The 15,312-nt window shown below is 39.5% G+C and overlaps 1 protein-coding gene across 6 annotated transcripts in view; it reads right to left on the bottom strand.

Moving 5' to 3' along the window:
- The window catches only part of SPEF2 (sperm flagellar 2), a 163,307-nt gene that overhangs the window by 48,246 nt on the left and 99,749 nt on the right, over positions 1-15,312 (bottom strand). For all 6 annotated transcript variants that reach the window (XM_057312193.1, XM_057312194.1, XM_057312195.1 and 3 more), the window contains exons 21-25: positions 14,738-14,865; positions 14,517-14,655; positions 10,496-10,633; positions 6,011-6,162; positions 1,898-2,078 (exon numbers count right to left, since the gene is read on the bottom strand). In XM_057312193.1, coding sequence (XP_057168176.1) covers positions 1,898-2,078; positions 6,011-6,162; positions 10,496-10,633; positions 14,517-14,655; positions 14,738-14,865 — 738 coding nt within the window. The remainder of the gene's footprint in view (positions 1-1,897; positions 2,079-6,010; positions 6,163-10,495; positions 10,634-14,516; positions 14,656-14,737; positions 14,866-15,312) is intronic.

Genomic DNA, 15,312 nt, shown 5'->3' with positions numbered 1-15,312 from the left:
GCGGGGGGGTGGGTGGGTTAGCAAGCAAGAAAAGATACAGAAAGGATAAAAATAAGAGGATGAACAAAGATGTAACATGCAAACAATATTTAAAAGTATAATTTCCAAAAAAGCATTATAGATAAAGAAAATTACCTCCTAGTAGGAAAAGGTTTAGTTTACCAGGCCCAGATGGCTTCTTGGTGAATGCTACTAAGCATTTCAAGAGGAAATAATTCCAACCTCTTCAAACTCTTTTCAAGAATAGAAAGAGAAGAAACATATCCTGACTTGATTTATGAGGCTAGTATTATGCGGATGCTAAAAGTTGACAAGGACAGCATGAGAAATGATAGGATTTTCTCACTCATGAACAAAGATTCAAAAATCCTAAGCAAATTATTAGCAAAACAAATCCAGCAATATGTACGAAGGATGATGTTTCATTATAATGTTGTACTTATTCCAGGGATGTGATGTAAGTTTAATATTAGAAAATTGACCAACATGATATTTCACATTGATAGGAAACAGAAAAATATCATATGACAGTCTCAATAGATGCTGAAAAACCATTTGTTAATACATTTTATGAAAACCCTCACAGTAAGCTAGAAATGAAAAGAAACTTCCATAATCTGATAAATATCATCTAAAAAAATCTATGGCCAACATGTTTGTAAATTTTGACAAGCTGATTTGAAAATTTATATGGAAAAGCAAAGAGCCAAGAAAAGCCAAAGTGCTCTGGACAGATGACAAGGTGGGAAGATTTGCTCATCTAGGTAACAAATAAATGATATGACATTATGCAATGGTTTTGTGTAAGGATGGAAAAATAGAGCAATGCGAGAGACCTAATTTACGTTATGTGGTCACCTAATTTATGACAAAGATAATACTGCCGTGAATGGGTAAAGAATCTGGTATTACTTATGCAAACCAAAGTATTATATATAGCATCGGTTACTGACATTGAAGATGGCAACCATGCTTAGCCATATATCCAGTGGCTGTGTGTGAAAACAGAACCACCTTGGGCACTCAGGACAGGAGGGTGAGGGAACCGTGGTCCTCCAAGCTAATCTCTGTGTGCACCTTCTGTACAGGGGGAAGCTTCTCCTTACATTAGTGTTATCTGTATGCTCTTCTCTTCTCTTTTGCTTTGGTACGGGCCCCTTAGAGGCAGGGACTATCACTGTCCCTTGGCTTCCCGGTGAAGTTGAAAAGGACACGAACTCTGAACTCACATAGTCCTAGGTTGAACTCTCCTCTTTGACACTTAACCTGTTAAGTGACCTTGGCAAAATTTGTTAACCTTTCTGAATCCTCGTTCTCCACGGTAGAGAGGATAGTACTCACCCCACAGGTAACTTATGCAGACTAGAGGCCTACAGGCCAGATGTGTGTTTTTCCTGGCTCTGTAACATTGACAAATTTGATTTCATTTCTAACATGCTAAAATCAGTAGATTTCACATACAAATCTGAATTTCTGGCTTTCCTTGGAAAATTGCAAAGTCTAGCCATACTGGGCCTCATTCTCAAATGGTAAATTTGGTCAGGGTGACGTAGCACGTACCTCTTTAGGAGTATGATTTCCACTTGGCCATAGTCCCCTCCCTCCCTTATTGCATTATACTTGACCCACGTCATTGGCTTTTCCCAGTGGACCCTTTTGGCCTCGACACTTGGAACTTTGGCCCAGCACAAAAAATAATCTACGTGTTGGTTTACTCCATTCTTGAGCTCATATATTTGCTGACTGAATTGCTTCATTTCTTATTTCTTTCAGAAAACAAAACAAAACAAAAAACTTCCTGAAGGTATGCATTTATACAACATTGTGTGAATTTTCTACTCATAGCATATTACCAATGTTGGTACTTAGCGAAAATCTAATAACAAGCACTGCTTACCATGTGAGATATTGCTAGAGAACTCTGCTGCCAGGTGTCCATCAGCAACTTCTCATCTGCCTCAAAGTTTGCCTCAACATTTTCCAGTGAGTAATCGATCTTGCCCTTCAGGATGGCCTTTGTTTTTGGTTTAGACATAGCTGAATCCAGGGATATGGATATTCGAGAAATGAGAGGAATTCTTTGAAAAACACAAACAAATAAAAAGGAAATATAAATATTTCATTTAACAGAATAATATTTTTACAACCATGTTACTTTGGGAATTTTGTTGTCTTGCTTTAACCTCAATTTTCAAAGATGTCCTGGAAGAACTCTTCAAATAAAGGAAAGACTATAAAAGACTGTATTCAGGGGGCATCTGGGTGGCTCAGTCAGTTAAGTGACTGATTCTTGATTTTGACTCAGGTCATGATCTCGGGGTTGTGAAATTGAGCCCCACGTTGGGCTCCATGCTGGGAGTGGAGCCTGCTTTGATTAAGATTCTCTCTGTCCCTCTGCCCCTCCCACAACCCCCTCCCTTAAAAAAAAAAAAGACTGTATTCAAATTTTTATAGTCTTATTAACAAGAGTAAACTAGAAACAAATAGTAACAAAACATAATTTTTAGGTTTAATTCTCATTGATTAAGAGGAGGGAAATAAAACAATGGGAATCCTGAAGAAAAACAATTTTGAAATGTATCTGGGGCATCAACTTCCAACAAGGAACAAATCAGTCATGAAAAAGCAAATCAAATAAAACTGGGCACCACTCCTTTAAGATGACTAGCATCATTTGGCTTCCCAAAATAGACAGTGAAAAAGCAGGATATGACAGATGTGAGGGCTGCAACGGGGAAGCCCATGGAGACCACAAGGTTTGGGGGTGGGGGTGGGAGAAATTCAACAGGCCTCCCCAGTTTAGAGTATGGATGGTGAAGTTTTCTCTTTGCTTTGTAAAGTGCTGTGGGAACACAGAGGTAAGCTCTCCTTCTCCCTTCTCTCAGCCATATTGCTGCCCCTATGTAGAAATTTGAGAGCTGCCCCCGGGAACGTTCTAGCCCTGAAGGACTCCTGAATCTGAAATGCTATGAGAAACGGGAAGAGATCCCCAGGGCAGAAAGCTTATTATGATTGGGATCCACCTTAGATCCAAAGCGCAAAGAGTCCTCGGCGAGGCATGGAATGGGGAGACAGAAGCTCCAAGGAGGCCGCTGCAGAAACCTGAGGAGAGTCAGGAGCCACAAGAAAGACGGTCAAGCATTTGGCCTGGCAGACTCAAGCTGCTGGGGAACTGAGTGGTGACCAAGGAAGTTGGTCGTGAACTCCAACAAACAGCTTGGTCTTGTTCTGAAGCACTAGACGTGGTTTCTTGAACTTGGCTCTTCGACTCTTACGTACTTGGAACTGCGACAGCGTGCCGTGCCTGTAAAGACCATGTGCGGAGGTTCTTCTACGCAGTACACATCCACCCACAAGGACAATTTACATTTTGATAATCAAGCAATGCCAAATGCCAGTCACTGAGGCACTGAGATTCATACGTCTCACAAGTTAAGGTAAAGGTTGCGTGATCATCTCCAAATGTTTAAGCATTTCCCAACACCCTGCTTTGGAGGACAGCAGTAGTGGCATATCATTTAGAGATAAAATTTGGGGTTAGAATTCATTTACTGGAAAAAAATTCTGCCACTATCAATAGATATGAATTGAGGCACGTCACTTGACTTTCTGAAGCTCCTTTCCTCAAATAGTGCAAAATACCACTGCTGCTATTACTATTGTTACTAATTCTTGGTAATTGCCAATCATTAACCAATTATTAGTTACTATTATGCTGCTGCTATTGTTGTTTTTATAGGAATAAAGAAGACAGCTACGTGGACATACCGAACAGTATACTTATTTCCCTTATACATTTTAAAGAGACTGTAGGTGATTAGTTGGTTGGTTGATACATTGATTGAGAGTTTCAGTAGATATTCATGGCAGTGATTTGAGGTTGAGATTGGTACGTAGTCGTTTTGCAGAAAAGAAGAACTGGCTGTTCTTTTCCCTGTTTCATTCTGCTAACCAACTTTAATAGCTTCCCCAATATGCCTGACTTGCTATTTTGTGCTAAGAACAGAATGCACTGCTACTGTAGACATTGGAACTTGGCCTCTTTTAATGGCTCTGATGGTTCATATTGCCTTTGGAATTTTTTATTGTTTTCAGAGTTCTTTTTCAGTAGCTTGCTGAGTTAAACATTTCCCTTGTATTTGTATCAAGAAGACGGTACTTTCCTCCTTGTGTTTCCTTGCTTACACATGGCCATGATGGGGACATGGTGAGACTACATAGAGGAAATCTAGAGAGAGAAAAAGTGGGTCTCAGATCTCATGTTTAACCCTATTGTGTTCAGATCATCTCAAATGCTTTTTGGCATAGGGAGGATAGAGCAAAGCAAGAACATACAATACTCACAATTAAAGTACTGTGGAATTTAAGAAACAAAACAGAGGATCATAGGGGAAGAGAGGAAAAAATAAAATGACGAAATCAGAGAGGGAGACAAGCCATAAGAGACTCTTAATCATAGGAAAGAAGCTTAGGGTTGCTGAAGGGGATGGGGTGGAGGGATGGAGTGACTCGGTGATGGACATTAAGGAGAGCATGTGATGTAATGACCACTGGGTATTATACAAGACCGATGAATCACTGACCTCTACCCTGAAACCAATAACACATTATATGTTAATTGAACTTAAATTAAAAAAAAAATAAAATATGTAAGAATAAAAAAATACTGCATGTAGGTTATTGTCATAATACGCATTAATAACAGTCACCACTTATTGAGAGTTATTGAGACTAGATCTCAAGTCTTCTGATCCCCAGACATGGTACTCAGTACTTTGAGGATTTCATTTTCTGTAGTCTTCACAACCATCCTACTTTATAGAAAAGAAACTCAAGGCTTAAGAGAGTTGGGGTGACTTTCCTCCCAAAATAAATTGTTCTTATTTACTCACATACAACTAGTAAATAACAGACCCAGGATTGAAGCCAGATCTATCATGATACCATGTTGAGTTCCTGCCACTTGTGTTATTTGTATTGACTTGTACAGTGAAGTACGTGTAGTGCTTCCATCTCCAATACACATCTCATATCTTCGGAGATTTAAATTTAATGTTCAGCTTGTATATTATTTTTTAAATCTAACTTCTTTCTCTTTCCCCTCTTCACATTTATAGATTCTTGTTTTCTCATGACCTCCTTATTGGTCACAAGAAAATATTACTTTAATTCTTAATGCTATTTTATTTATTTTTTAATTAATTCATTTAATTTTAAGGATTTTGAGCTTATTTTTGTTACTTTATTTTAATTCTTACTTTTTGCTCTCTAATTGTTTTGGAGTGGGGACCCACATCATAGGAATTACCACCACTCCCACTCTCTATATCTTAAAGATATTTTTCTATCTATTCACAGCTTCTCTGGGTTGGGATCTTGCCCTTCTCCTGCCCCCACCCCCTGGGCCTATAAATGCAATTATTTACAAACTTTTGTATTGCAGACGTGTTTGGTTGAAAATATAATTCTTTATTTTCTTGCTCTGGTGGGAATTTGATGTTAGACTATTGACAAGTCTTTTACTTCATGAAGTCATAATCACATATGACTGAACCTTTACTGTTTCTCAATTTCCTTACCTGTAAAAGAAGACTCACAACCCCCTCCATTTTCATTTACATGTCGCATACGCACACACAAGTGCTTGGGACTTTCATAAAAGTGGTAGAGATTCAAGATTCCTTGCTGAGAACTCTTGAGCAAGAGTTTTTCAGAATTCAAAATTTATATACTCTATACATTCCCAGATATCCCCAGCAGAGTCTGTTGGAAGCATTTCATAATAAAATACACTATACGTCTGCAGCAATGTGAGTAAATAGTCACAGTAATTTGGGTAATAATGCATATCAATCATCTTAAGTTGAAGTTAGAAAATTTTTCACTTTTTGGAGTTTTGGATTTTGGATTTGCAGATACAAAAGTGTGGTTTTTATTAGTGGTATTCAACTTAAAATCATAAAGTTTTACGCTCAAACCAATTATAGTGCAACATGATGGCCCGTCTTACCTAAGTTGGCTTTCCAAAATCTCTCTACTATCCAGTTGGACCAATGGGACTCGAGTAAATCTCTTAATGTCATCGATTGGGATTTTGCCTTCCATTCCCCTGTAATAATCTTGAAGGAGTCTCTTTGTATCTTGGAAACGGTTCAGTTCTGCCTTTAATAGCAAATATGAATGTTAATACCCAAGAGAGAACAAACTGATCTTTACATATTTCCCATATAAGCTCCGTAAGCACTATTTTAAAATAGTTCAGTTGAAATCAATTTTCTGGAAATTAAGAAAGAATTGGCTATACGTGAATATCTAAAGGTATATATCTTTCGTAATGATGAAAGATAACTGGTGACTTTGCATTCTCTGTACTCATTGAGTATGATTCCACTCAACAAGATGGTGTTTCTATGCCTCTTGACATTGTGACAAAAGATTACAGTATGTATGATGTCCACAGTTGTACATATTATTCATTATTGTGACATTACAAATTTCTGTGTCCTGTATTCAATCAACCAATATATTAACATGTGAATATCTTCTACCAGAGGTAACAAGTTAGTTGATCGGGGATGCCAAAAATATGATATATACAAATATAAAATACATATGTGTGTACAGATACAAATACAAAAAAACCTGAAGTACAAAGTAAGACTAGGTTTTGGAGAAATGACAAGGTAAGGCAAGGTGGTAATGGGCAGTTCTCTTTTCACAGTTTGCTCAATATGTGTACTAGGGAGATCACTCCTCCATGCGCACAGCAAACCCTGTCTGTTGGCATTGCCAGCACTGCCTTGAGGGAAATGGAGAACACAGAGGAACTGGTGGTAAGTCGAGCATCAGTCATTTACAATGGACTCCCTGCCAGCCAGGCTACTTCCCTGTGCAGTAATGAGGAAATGTGTGCAAGTGAGTGCCAAACACACAAATGTAGACCATGAGTTTTCCAGCCCATTCTCCCATTAGGTGTCAGATCAGATGGCACATCCATGCTCCTCTTTGGTAGTGGACAAATGACCTCCAGATTTTGCTTTGGTGAGTGGGGCTACTTAAACCAGTACCTGAGGGCCTAGAGACTGAAGCCCTTCTGCAGAAGTATTCCATGATGTATAGTTAATTACAGAAAGCATCATTTCCAAAAAGAACAAAACTGACCTAGTGTTCAAAGCCCTTAGCTGACTCTAACCCAAGGATATTTATGAAGGGATCCCAATATTTATTGAGCAATTAATGTTGATGTTTATTTCATAAAACATCAAGAAATAGTCTTGTACTGCCATATTCACAGTTCAGAATGAATAAATGCTCTTGCATTGTAGTGTACAACAGAAGACAAAAAGAGTTTCAGTAAGTTTGTTTTTGATACAAAAAAGGGTGAACCAAATTGCTCCTGAAAGCTATCTTGCACATTATTAAACTTTTCTAGGGAAATGACTGAAACAGTAAAAAGTTCACTTGGTTAAATTGAATCTATAGTATGAAATAAAATCACCATTCATATTGCTTTAAATTATAAAACATGTTTTAAATATTTGGATTTTAAACATAAATATATTTAAGTAACTTTTCAAACTAGCATTTTGAAATGATCAGGAAAACTAAATAGTTTTCTTTTCTTGCAGAGCAACCAAATTAAGTTTTAAGATATTCCTATATGGACAAATCTCACATTGTGACAATAAGAGTTTTCACTTGTCATGCTTAGAGACAGAATCCTGGTTTTGAAGGGAATGTTAGAAAATCATCAAGCATAGTATTTTCTAAAATTTACTGGGTAGAAAACTTGTCCTGTAGGCTGTTAATGAGTACCTTGTTGGGGAGAAAACAAACAAAAACTTTGCAATGTCAAATAGTTTCAGAAATGCTGGGTTAACGTATCAAAAAGGTTTCTTTATGGCTGGGCATCTTGACGTCCTAATATGTCAATATGTTTGTCAATCTCCCAGGGAAAGGGAAGCACAGAGTATGCAGTACTTCCCAATTTCATTTGATCACTGAGTCCTGTTCTGTGGACCATTGTATAAAACTAGTGTCCTATGGAGCCTACTTTGGGAAATGCTTCTCTAGTTGTCTGTTACCCAGTACTGCAGGTCTTGAAGACTTTCACCAGGATTCTTTCCCCTAGCCCTCCATTCCATAAACAGGTGCAAACTTTCTGCTTATAAGCAGCTCAGTTGCTTCAAAAGTCTGTTATTTGATGGATGGTTCTAATCATTGGGTTCTTTCTTCATTTACTGAACTGAAATCCACTTCCTGTAATTTCCAGCTTCCATTTTTGTAACGTCCTACTGATCAGTGCAGAATGAGGTTCTTTGCTGTTCCACGTGGCGGGCCTTCAACTATTTGAACAATGCTAAAGGATTAGAACAGAAGTCACAGCACAGGGTTGTTGTGAAGGTTTAATGTAATCTATGTGAAAGTCCTTCGAGCAGTGCCTGGCATATATAGAGGAAGGAGGAAGGAATTAACAAAGAGCAGCTCTTACTTGCTGTCCTCTCCTTTCTCTTCTTTCCTCCTTGTTGGTTTTAGATGTGGATTCACTTCTCAGAATGAGAGCCTTCCATTTAGGTATTGATGTGTGAGAGTTCAACCATTCCCAAAGAGGCATGTACTGCTCGGACAAATGAGAAATGATTCCCAAAAAATCTCTATTCCCTTTGCCTTCACTACTGGATTTCAGTTTTTTCTGCCAGAAGCTTCTGACACACCTGTTCTAACAGTCAATCTCTCCTTGCCCAAACCAGTGCCCCAGGAATACTACCCAGTGTGGCTGAGGCTGCTTGGCTGCCTCACTGTAATCCTTTGTACAACCCACGCCGGGATCACAGAGCTGGTAGTCAGGGAGGCTGCTCCTGGGTCTCAGCTTTCTGCTGACTTTTCAGGCCTCCTGTGGTCCAACCTGCCCCTGTACCACGGGCTTGTCCTTCTGAAGGTTGGAAGTATCAGCATTCATGGTCATTGGTTGAGCGAGCCTTTATTGAACACCTACTGTGTGCTAGCTTGGATGGTCAGCTACATATCCCCTCTCCTGCGGTATCTCCTCCTGTAAGTCAATCGGTTGAAGACTAAAAGTGTACCCTTTTCCGTTCTCTACCCTCACTGCCTTCCTCTTAGGAAAAAATGCTCACGTAGACACAGTTTGACTAACACAAGCTTACTATTCCCCTCAGCTTGGCTAACTTTAGATACTCTTCTTCCTAACTCTAGGCTCCTAACTACCCTTTTCTAATTTACTTTAGAAAATTTGTCATTGTAAATCCTTGTCCATTTAGATGTAAATCTTTTTTCTTTCCCCTAAAGTTTTTATTTATGAGAGAGAGAGCATGGTAGGGGGGAGAGCAGAGGGAGAGGGAGAAACAGACTCTCCGCTGAGGAGGGAGCCCGACAACATGGCGCTCAATCCCAGGACCCCGAGATCACAACCTGAGCCAAAGGCAGACACTTAACAGACTGAACCACCAGGCACCCCTGGGATGTAAATCTTTTTAAAAGTTTCTTGCCAGTTTTAGAACTCAAATGGTCTTTCCCAAGTATGTGGGCACCCTTGCTTTGAACAGTAAGCATCAAGGAAGATCATGCCTCTATCTGCCAGTTGCTGTGGGAGGGCAGGAGCCTAACTTGCTCCTTGAGGGTACCTTGGGAAGCTAGGGGAATGTTTATTTTTCCTTCAGGCAAAGCCAATCAGCAGGCACAGATGGCTTCTGATGCCCGCTACACCCCAGCTCTCACACTCTAGCTCTTCTCTTGGCAATGCTGGGTATCTAGACCTGGTCTGTGCTCGCTTTCCTACTGCTGACAATAGTCTTGTAATAAGAGCAACTTCTATCTTCTCATCTCATCTAGTGCAGTTTTTATTTAACAGTCTGCAAATATCAGTTCATGAGGCTGTTCTGGTGAATGTTGGTGTTTTTTTGTTTTTTTTTAATCCTGACATAAACTTTTTTTTCTGGAATCAAATGCCTGTTGACATTGACCTCGCCCATGGTTTGTGGCAGAGCTGCCTTCCTGGGCTTCTGCTGGCTGCTTTGGGTGTCCATTGTGAGAAGCTGATAAGGTAACAACCAGTATAGACGGCATCTCTCCCGTCCCTCTCCACAGTTCTAAGCCACCCGGAGGCGAAGCTGGTTGGTGGTTGCTTGGGATGCTCCCAGTTTCTGTTTTTGTTTTTTTTTTAAGTAGGTTCCATGCCCAGCTTCATGGGGCTTGAACTCACGACCCCAAGATCAAGACCTGAGCTGAGGTCAAGAGTTGGATGCTTCACTGACTGAGCCACTCAGGCGCCCTGGGATGTTCCCAGTTCTGGTGCTTGTTTGGCCCGGGCCACAATGATTTATTTCAGCTAACTTCCTCAGCAAGGTGGAGCTCAGAGCAAGAATGCAGTGAGGAAAATGAGCCTAACAGCCCCTCATGCTCCCCAAGGAGCTGTAAAGGGAGGGACAGGACGTCGCTGTGGAGGCGGGAGTCTGTGTTGTTGACGGGTCGCTCTTACCTGCATTAGTGAGAAGAAATGGTTCATCATTATTCCAATTGAGTCCTGCAACCAGCTCTCGTTAATGATATCCTGACGCTCCTGCTCGGCCTCTTCCTTCCGGGCGTCACAGATGTCCCACAGGCGGTCTCGTAAATCCTGAACAGAAAGAAACATCTCTGTTATGCTTTACAGTCACAGCTCAGATTACCTCAGTGTAATAAAACTAGAATCCTTTGCCTGTCTTAAACATGTCTCCAAAGAAAATTAGACCTAAAGCACCCATGCATTTTATTCCCTCATTCAACAAATATTTATTTTGCTTCTACTCTCTGCCAGGCCTTACTTTATAAGACCAGCTCACCAAATCATATGCCCACGTCCTGCACGAGTCCACTGCAGTTCACTTTATTTATGGATGGCTATGTTTTAAGTAGTATTCTAATCCTTTCTCAGAAAATTTGTTTAGTTGAAAGTCCTGGGGCACCTGGGTGGCTCAGTCGGTTAGGCGTCAGACTCTTGATTTCAGCTCAGTCATGATCTCGGGGTTGCGAGATCAAACCCCTCATCGGGCTCTGCACTCGGTGTGGAGCCTGCTTTAGATTCTCTCTCTCTCTCTCTCTGCCCCTCCCCCTCTGCTCTCTCTCTCTCAAAAAAAGAAAAAAAAAGTCCTTTCAGGGAATTTTTGGGGAAATGGCGTATTGTTGGTGGAAGAAACATGCAGCTGTATTTAATCCAGGGGCATAGGCTTGTTCATTAACCATGAGTGGAACGTGTCATTCACCAAGGAGTGCTGTCTGAGCTTAACAGGATTGTTCAAAAATTAGCTTTGTGCTAAAGAGCTAGCGGTAAGAAAAAATCTTGTGAAGATCCCAGCTTTGCCATGTATATAACAAAACTAACCATAGCTACCATGTACTGAGGTCTTTCGACATGCGTCAGTGTGTCAGAACGTAAGTCACTGTACTTACACCAACTCATTTACTGCCTCGTGACAACCTGAGGTGTTGCGTTACAATGCCCACTTTGCAGAGGAGTCACAGAGAGGTTATCTCCCTAAAGGCGCACGATCAGTAGGGGGTGGATCCAGGATATGACCTGTGCTCTTGAGTCATCTACACCACTACTTCGGGTCTCAGTTACTTTATCTGTAACTTACCTTCTGGGTGTGCTAGATGGAATAAATTAGCTTGTGTATATAAAGCCCTTAGCCTAGTATTTCGCACACAGTAATTCCTCAGTTAATAAAGACTATTATAATCTTATAAGAATATCATATTATCCATGCAATAAATATCTGTTTAATAAAATATCCCATTAATGAAATACATACAATTAAAATGTGACAGTTTTCACAATAGTAATTTATTGACCATTACTACGTGTTGGGCATTGTGCTAAGTGCTTTGCACGGATTACCTTGCTAATCCCAATAACCAGGAGGTAAGTTCTGGTGAAAAAAATTGATGCCCGGAGAGGTTAAGTCATTTGGCTATGGTTTCAGTGCGGTGGAGCCAGGAATCTTAATGCAAGCAGTTTCATTCCAGGGCCCACAGTGGGGTTTATTTCTGTGATAGTGTATTAATGGGACTCTTAGCATTTTGATTTGTTACCTTCAGGGAACTACACATAAAATGACAATATCACAGCCATTTTTATAACCCTATGTTAAGTATCAGCACAAAACAGCATTATTTTAGAGCTGATCTAGATAGCTCCATGGTCTTTCCACAAATGCTCTGGCAGACATTCAGTGTGTACCGGCTTGTGCTTACCAAGCATTTGCACATTTTTGAGAACTAGAAGAGTTTTCTCTTTGTTCCTGCCTCACTGTGAGGCCTTGGCAAGTACTAGCATCTCTGTGGTTCAGATTTCTGATGGCAGAGTGGGGACAATGCGATAGCAGAACCTCTCCATTAACTTCTCAGAATTGGGATGAAATAAGCCAAGAACAAGGACACTGACCAAGCATAGAGAGGGTCTGGGCTGACCCAGAGGCATGACTAGTTTACACATTTCATTTGGCAAGAATTAGGGAATTATTATATATTCCTGAATAATCAGAGTGGGTTGCATAGAAGAAAAACTCATGGCTATTAATTATGAAGGTTGTGCAGACAAAAATCATTAAAAGTGAACACTTTTACAAAAGTTTTAAAGGTTTTCTGTTGGGTCAAAAGCCCAAATTCAGTTTATATGGTACTTACTACAGTCTCACCTAAAACAAAATGACACAAAATGGTCAAAAGTCTAAACTTATACGAGACAAATACAAATAAGAAATAAAGCAAGGTTCACAGTATTAATATCATATACAGTAGAATTCAATACAAAAGAAGTACTTTGGTGCAAAGATGGTTATTTTATACTCTAAAGAGTATGGGAGACCATGAAGAGATAGCTTGTCCTGTTTCTTCATGTGTCATATAATACTGCATCAGAGAAGTGGTTTAATGAACGGTTCTGGACATGGGCTGGGAGCGTGGTGGTGTGGGGTCAGATCCCAGCTCTGACACTTACTTCACCATATTTTGTCATCCATAAAATGGGAATCTTACTAGTGCCCACCTCAGAGAGTTGTCCCGAGGATGCAGGAAGACAGTGGCAGCATGCACCGTGGTCAGGTTAGCTATTACTGCCGCTACATTAAAATATGTAAAGCAATCTACTGAATCGATTAAAATCTATAAAGCAAGGCAAGTGGATAGAAATGTAACCATCATAGGGATTTTTAACTTACTTCCATTGGTTTTTGCAAGATTATGTAGGTATAAAAATGTAACCAAAGTATAATTGTTTCAATCAGAATTACTTATGACATTTTAAAAAATAAAAGTGATGTATGGGGCCTATCCTAAACCTGAGTTTGGGTATAGGGCCTGAAGCAAAGGCAGGTTTATTTTTTAAAACTTCTCTAGTTTCTCTACAATATACTCCTGCTGAGAATCCACTGCTAAAAAGCATCCTAATGACATTAACAAGATTGATTTGGCCAAAACTTATTGAACCTTCTAACTAGAGACCAAATGCTATCTTCTAACACCCATGGGATATAAACAAAAATTTTTCATGTTTCAGGTAACTGAAAAATTTAGATAAAATTTAAATATTATTAAAATCACTTAATTAAATTAAAATCAAAGATCTAAAAACCTAATTCTCAGATCACAACGCAACAGAATTAGAAGCAAGGGACAAAGTGTAAAGCAATAACAACATCTGTCACCTGGACATGAAACAAAACATTTAAAGAATAAGTATGTGGTCAGTGAGAATACCAATAAGACAATTAGACACTATTCGCTTATTAATTATAATGAAAATACTGAAGTCAAAAACTATGGGTCTATCCAAATCTCTACTTAAAGTTTTTTTTCTTTCCTTTGACTATTTTTATTAGAAGCTTCTCTACTTTATTGATTGAATTGATATTTTTAAAAAGTTTAATGTATTTTAACTTCCTAATTGAAATCATCCTTCCTGGACATCACAAGTCCTTCTCTAAAGCATTGGGGTAATATATTCCATTTACGAATATATTCCATTTATGAATTTATCTGCCTCCTAAGTGCCAGGCACTGTGCTTGCTGGAGATACAAAGATGTATAAGATTTGCTACCTTCCCTCAAAGGATCTATTCAATATTGGCAGCCCTTTAGGTTTTCCATAAAGTTCCCTCATTCTCCTTCTCCCTGATATTTTCCAACCATATGACTTCATTCAAGGTAGGCATGTGCTTAATGCCAGGTATGGAGATAGTTACGGTGCCTAACAAAGGGGTTAGGAGTCTACAAAACAGATGCCAAGAATGGTCTTGTTTTGCTGGACTTGACTCCTCTTTCTGGAAGTGTTGTCCACCATGCTTTCATTCTGAACTCAAGTTTGGAAGAGCCATTGCTCTTGAAAGTTGGCAGGTAAGTGTTCAAACCATTTCCCTTCTCACCCTCACACCTCAGGGAAGAAGAAGGGAATGATTAGGGTTCTGCAGTACGATATTCGCAAGCGTGGAGACCCTCGTGCAGCAGGTCGCAGATTTCCTTACATTTACTCTTTGGTGTAGCTCAGACTTCATTTCCTCATCATCCCACAGGTCATCAGGAACAGCATTAAAATCAGCCTGCCATTGAGATACAAAATCTTGTTTGTGATCTGGACGCCGTAGAAAATGCTGGAAATTTGTTCTGAAAGGCAGTAAGAGAATGAGATGGAGCTCACATGACATGCCTTTGACTATAAAATTCTGACTTTGGAGACTTTTCTTACCTAACTTTGTATAAGTAAGAAATCACAGTATGCTGTTCTTCTCTCAGATGCCTGAGTACTGTTTTGATGGAGTTTATATAGGAATTTTCTATTAGTTCCCAGTAAGGTACTAAAAAGGAAGGTATTTCCTGTCAAATGGTAAAGCATAAAATTAATCATTTCAAAGTGACAATGCTTCTGACTGAGTTGAAAGAGCAATACTAGCAAGAAGAACAAGATGCAGATGCAACTATCTAAAGCGTTCTCTGTGAATCTTCTTGCCCCACTTTCCTTTTCCTTCCCCGGCTAATTTCTATTCCAAATACTTCTTCATGTCTCAGTTCAGATAAATTTCTTCCAGAAACCCTTCCCTGATCCAAAAAGTCTTAAAGGTCATCCTCTGACGTCCCAGAGTTCTATCTCAGCCCCCTATGCTTTCTCCTATTATAGTAGGGTGACATTAATGGCAACTGCTTGTTCATTTGTCCATATTTGCCTCTAGAATATCAGTCTCATAAAGAACAATGAGAACAATGGTTGTTTTAGTCACCGCTCTACCATTTTTCCTATAATCACTGCAGTGTCTGGGACATAAC

This window comes from Ursus arctos, unplaced genomic scaffold (assembly GCF_023065955.2).
Source record: "Ursus arctos isolate Adak ecotype North America unplaced genomic scaffold, UrsArc2.0 scaffold_15, whole genome shotgun sequence".
Lineage (NCBI taxonomy): Eukaryota > Metazoa > Chordata > Mammalia > Carnivora > Ursidae > Ursus > Ursus arctos.
This window is presented reverse-complemented; position numbering and strand designations above follow the sequence as displayed.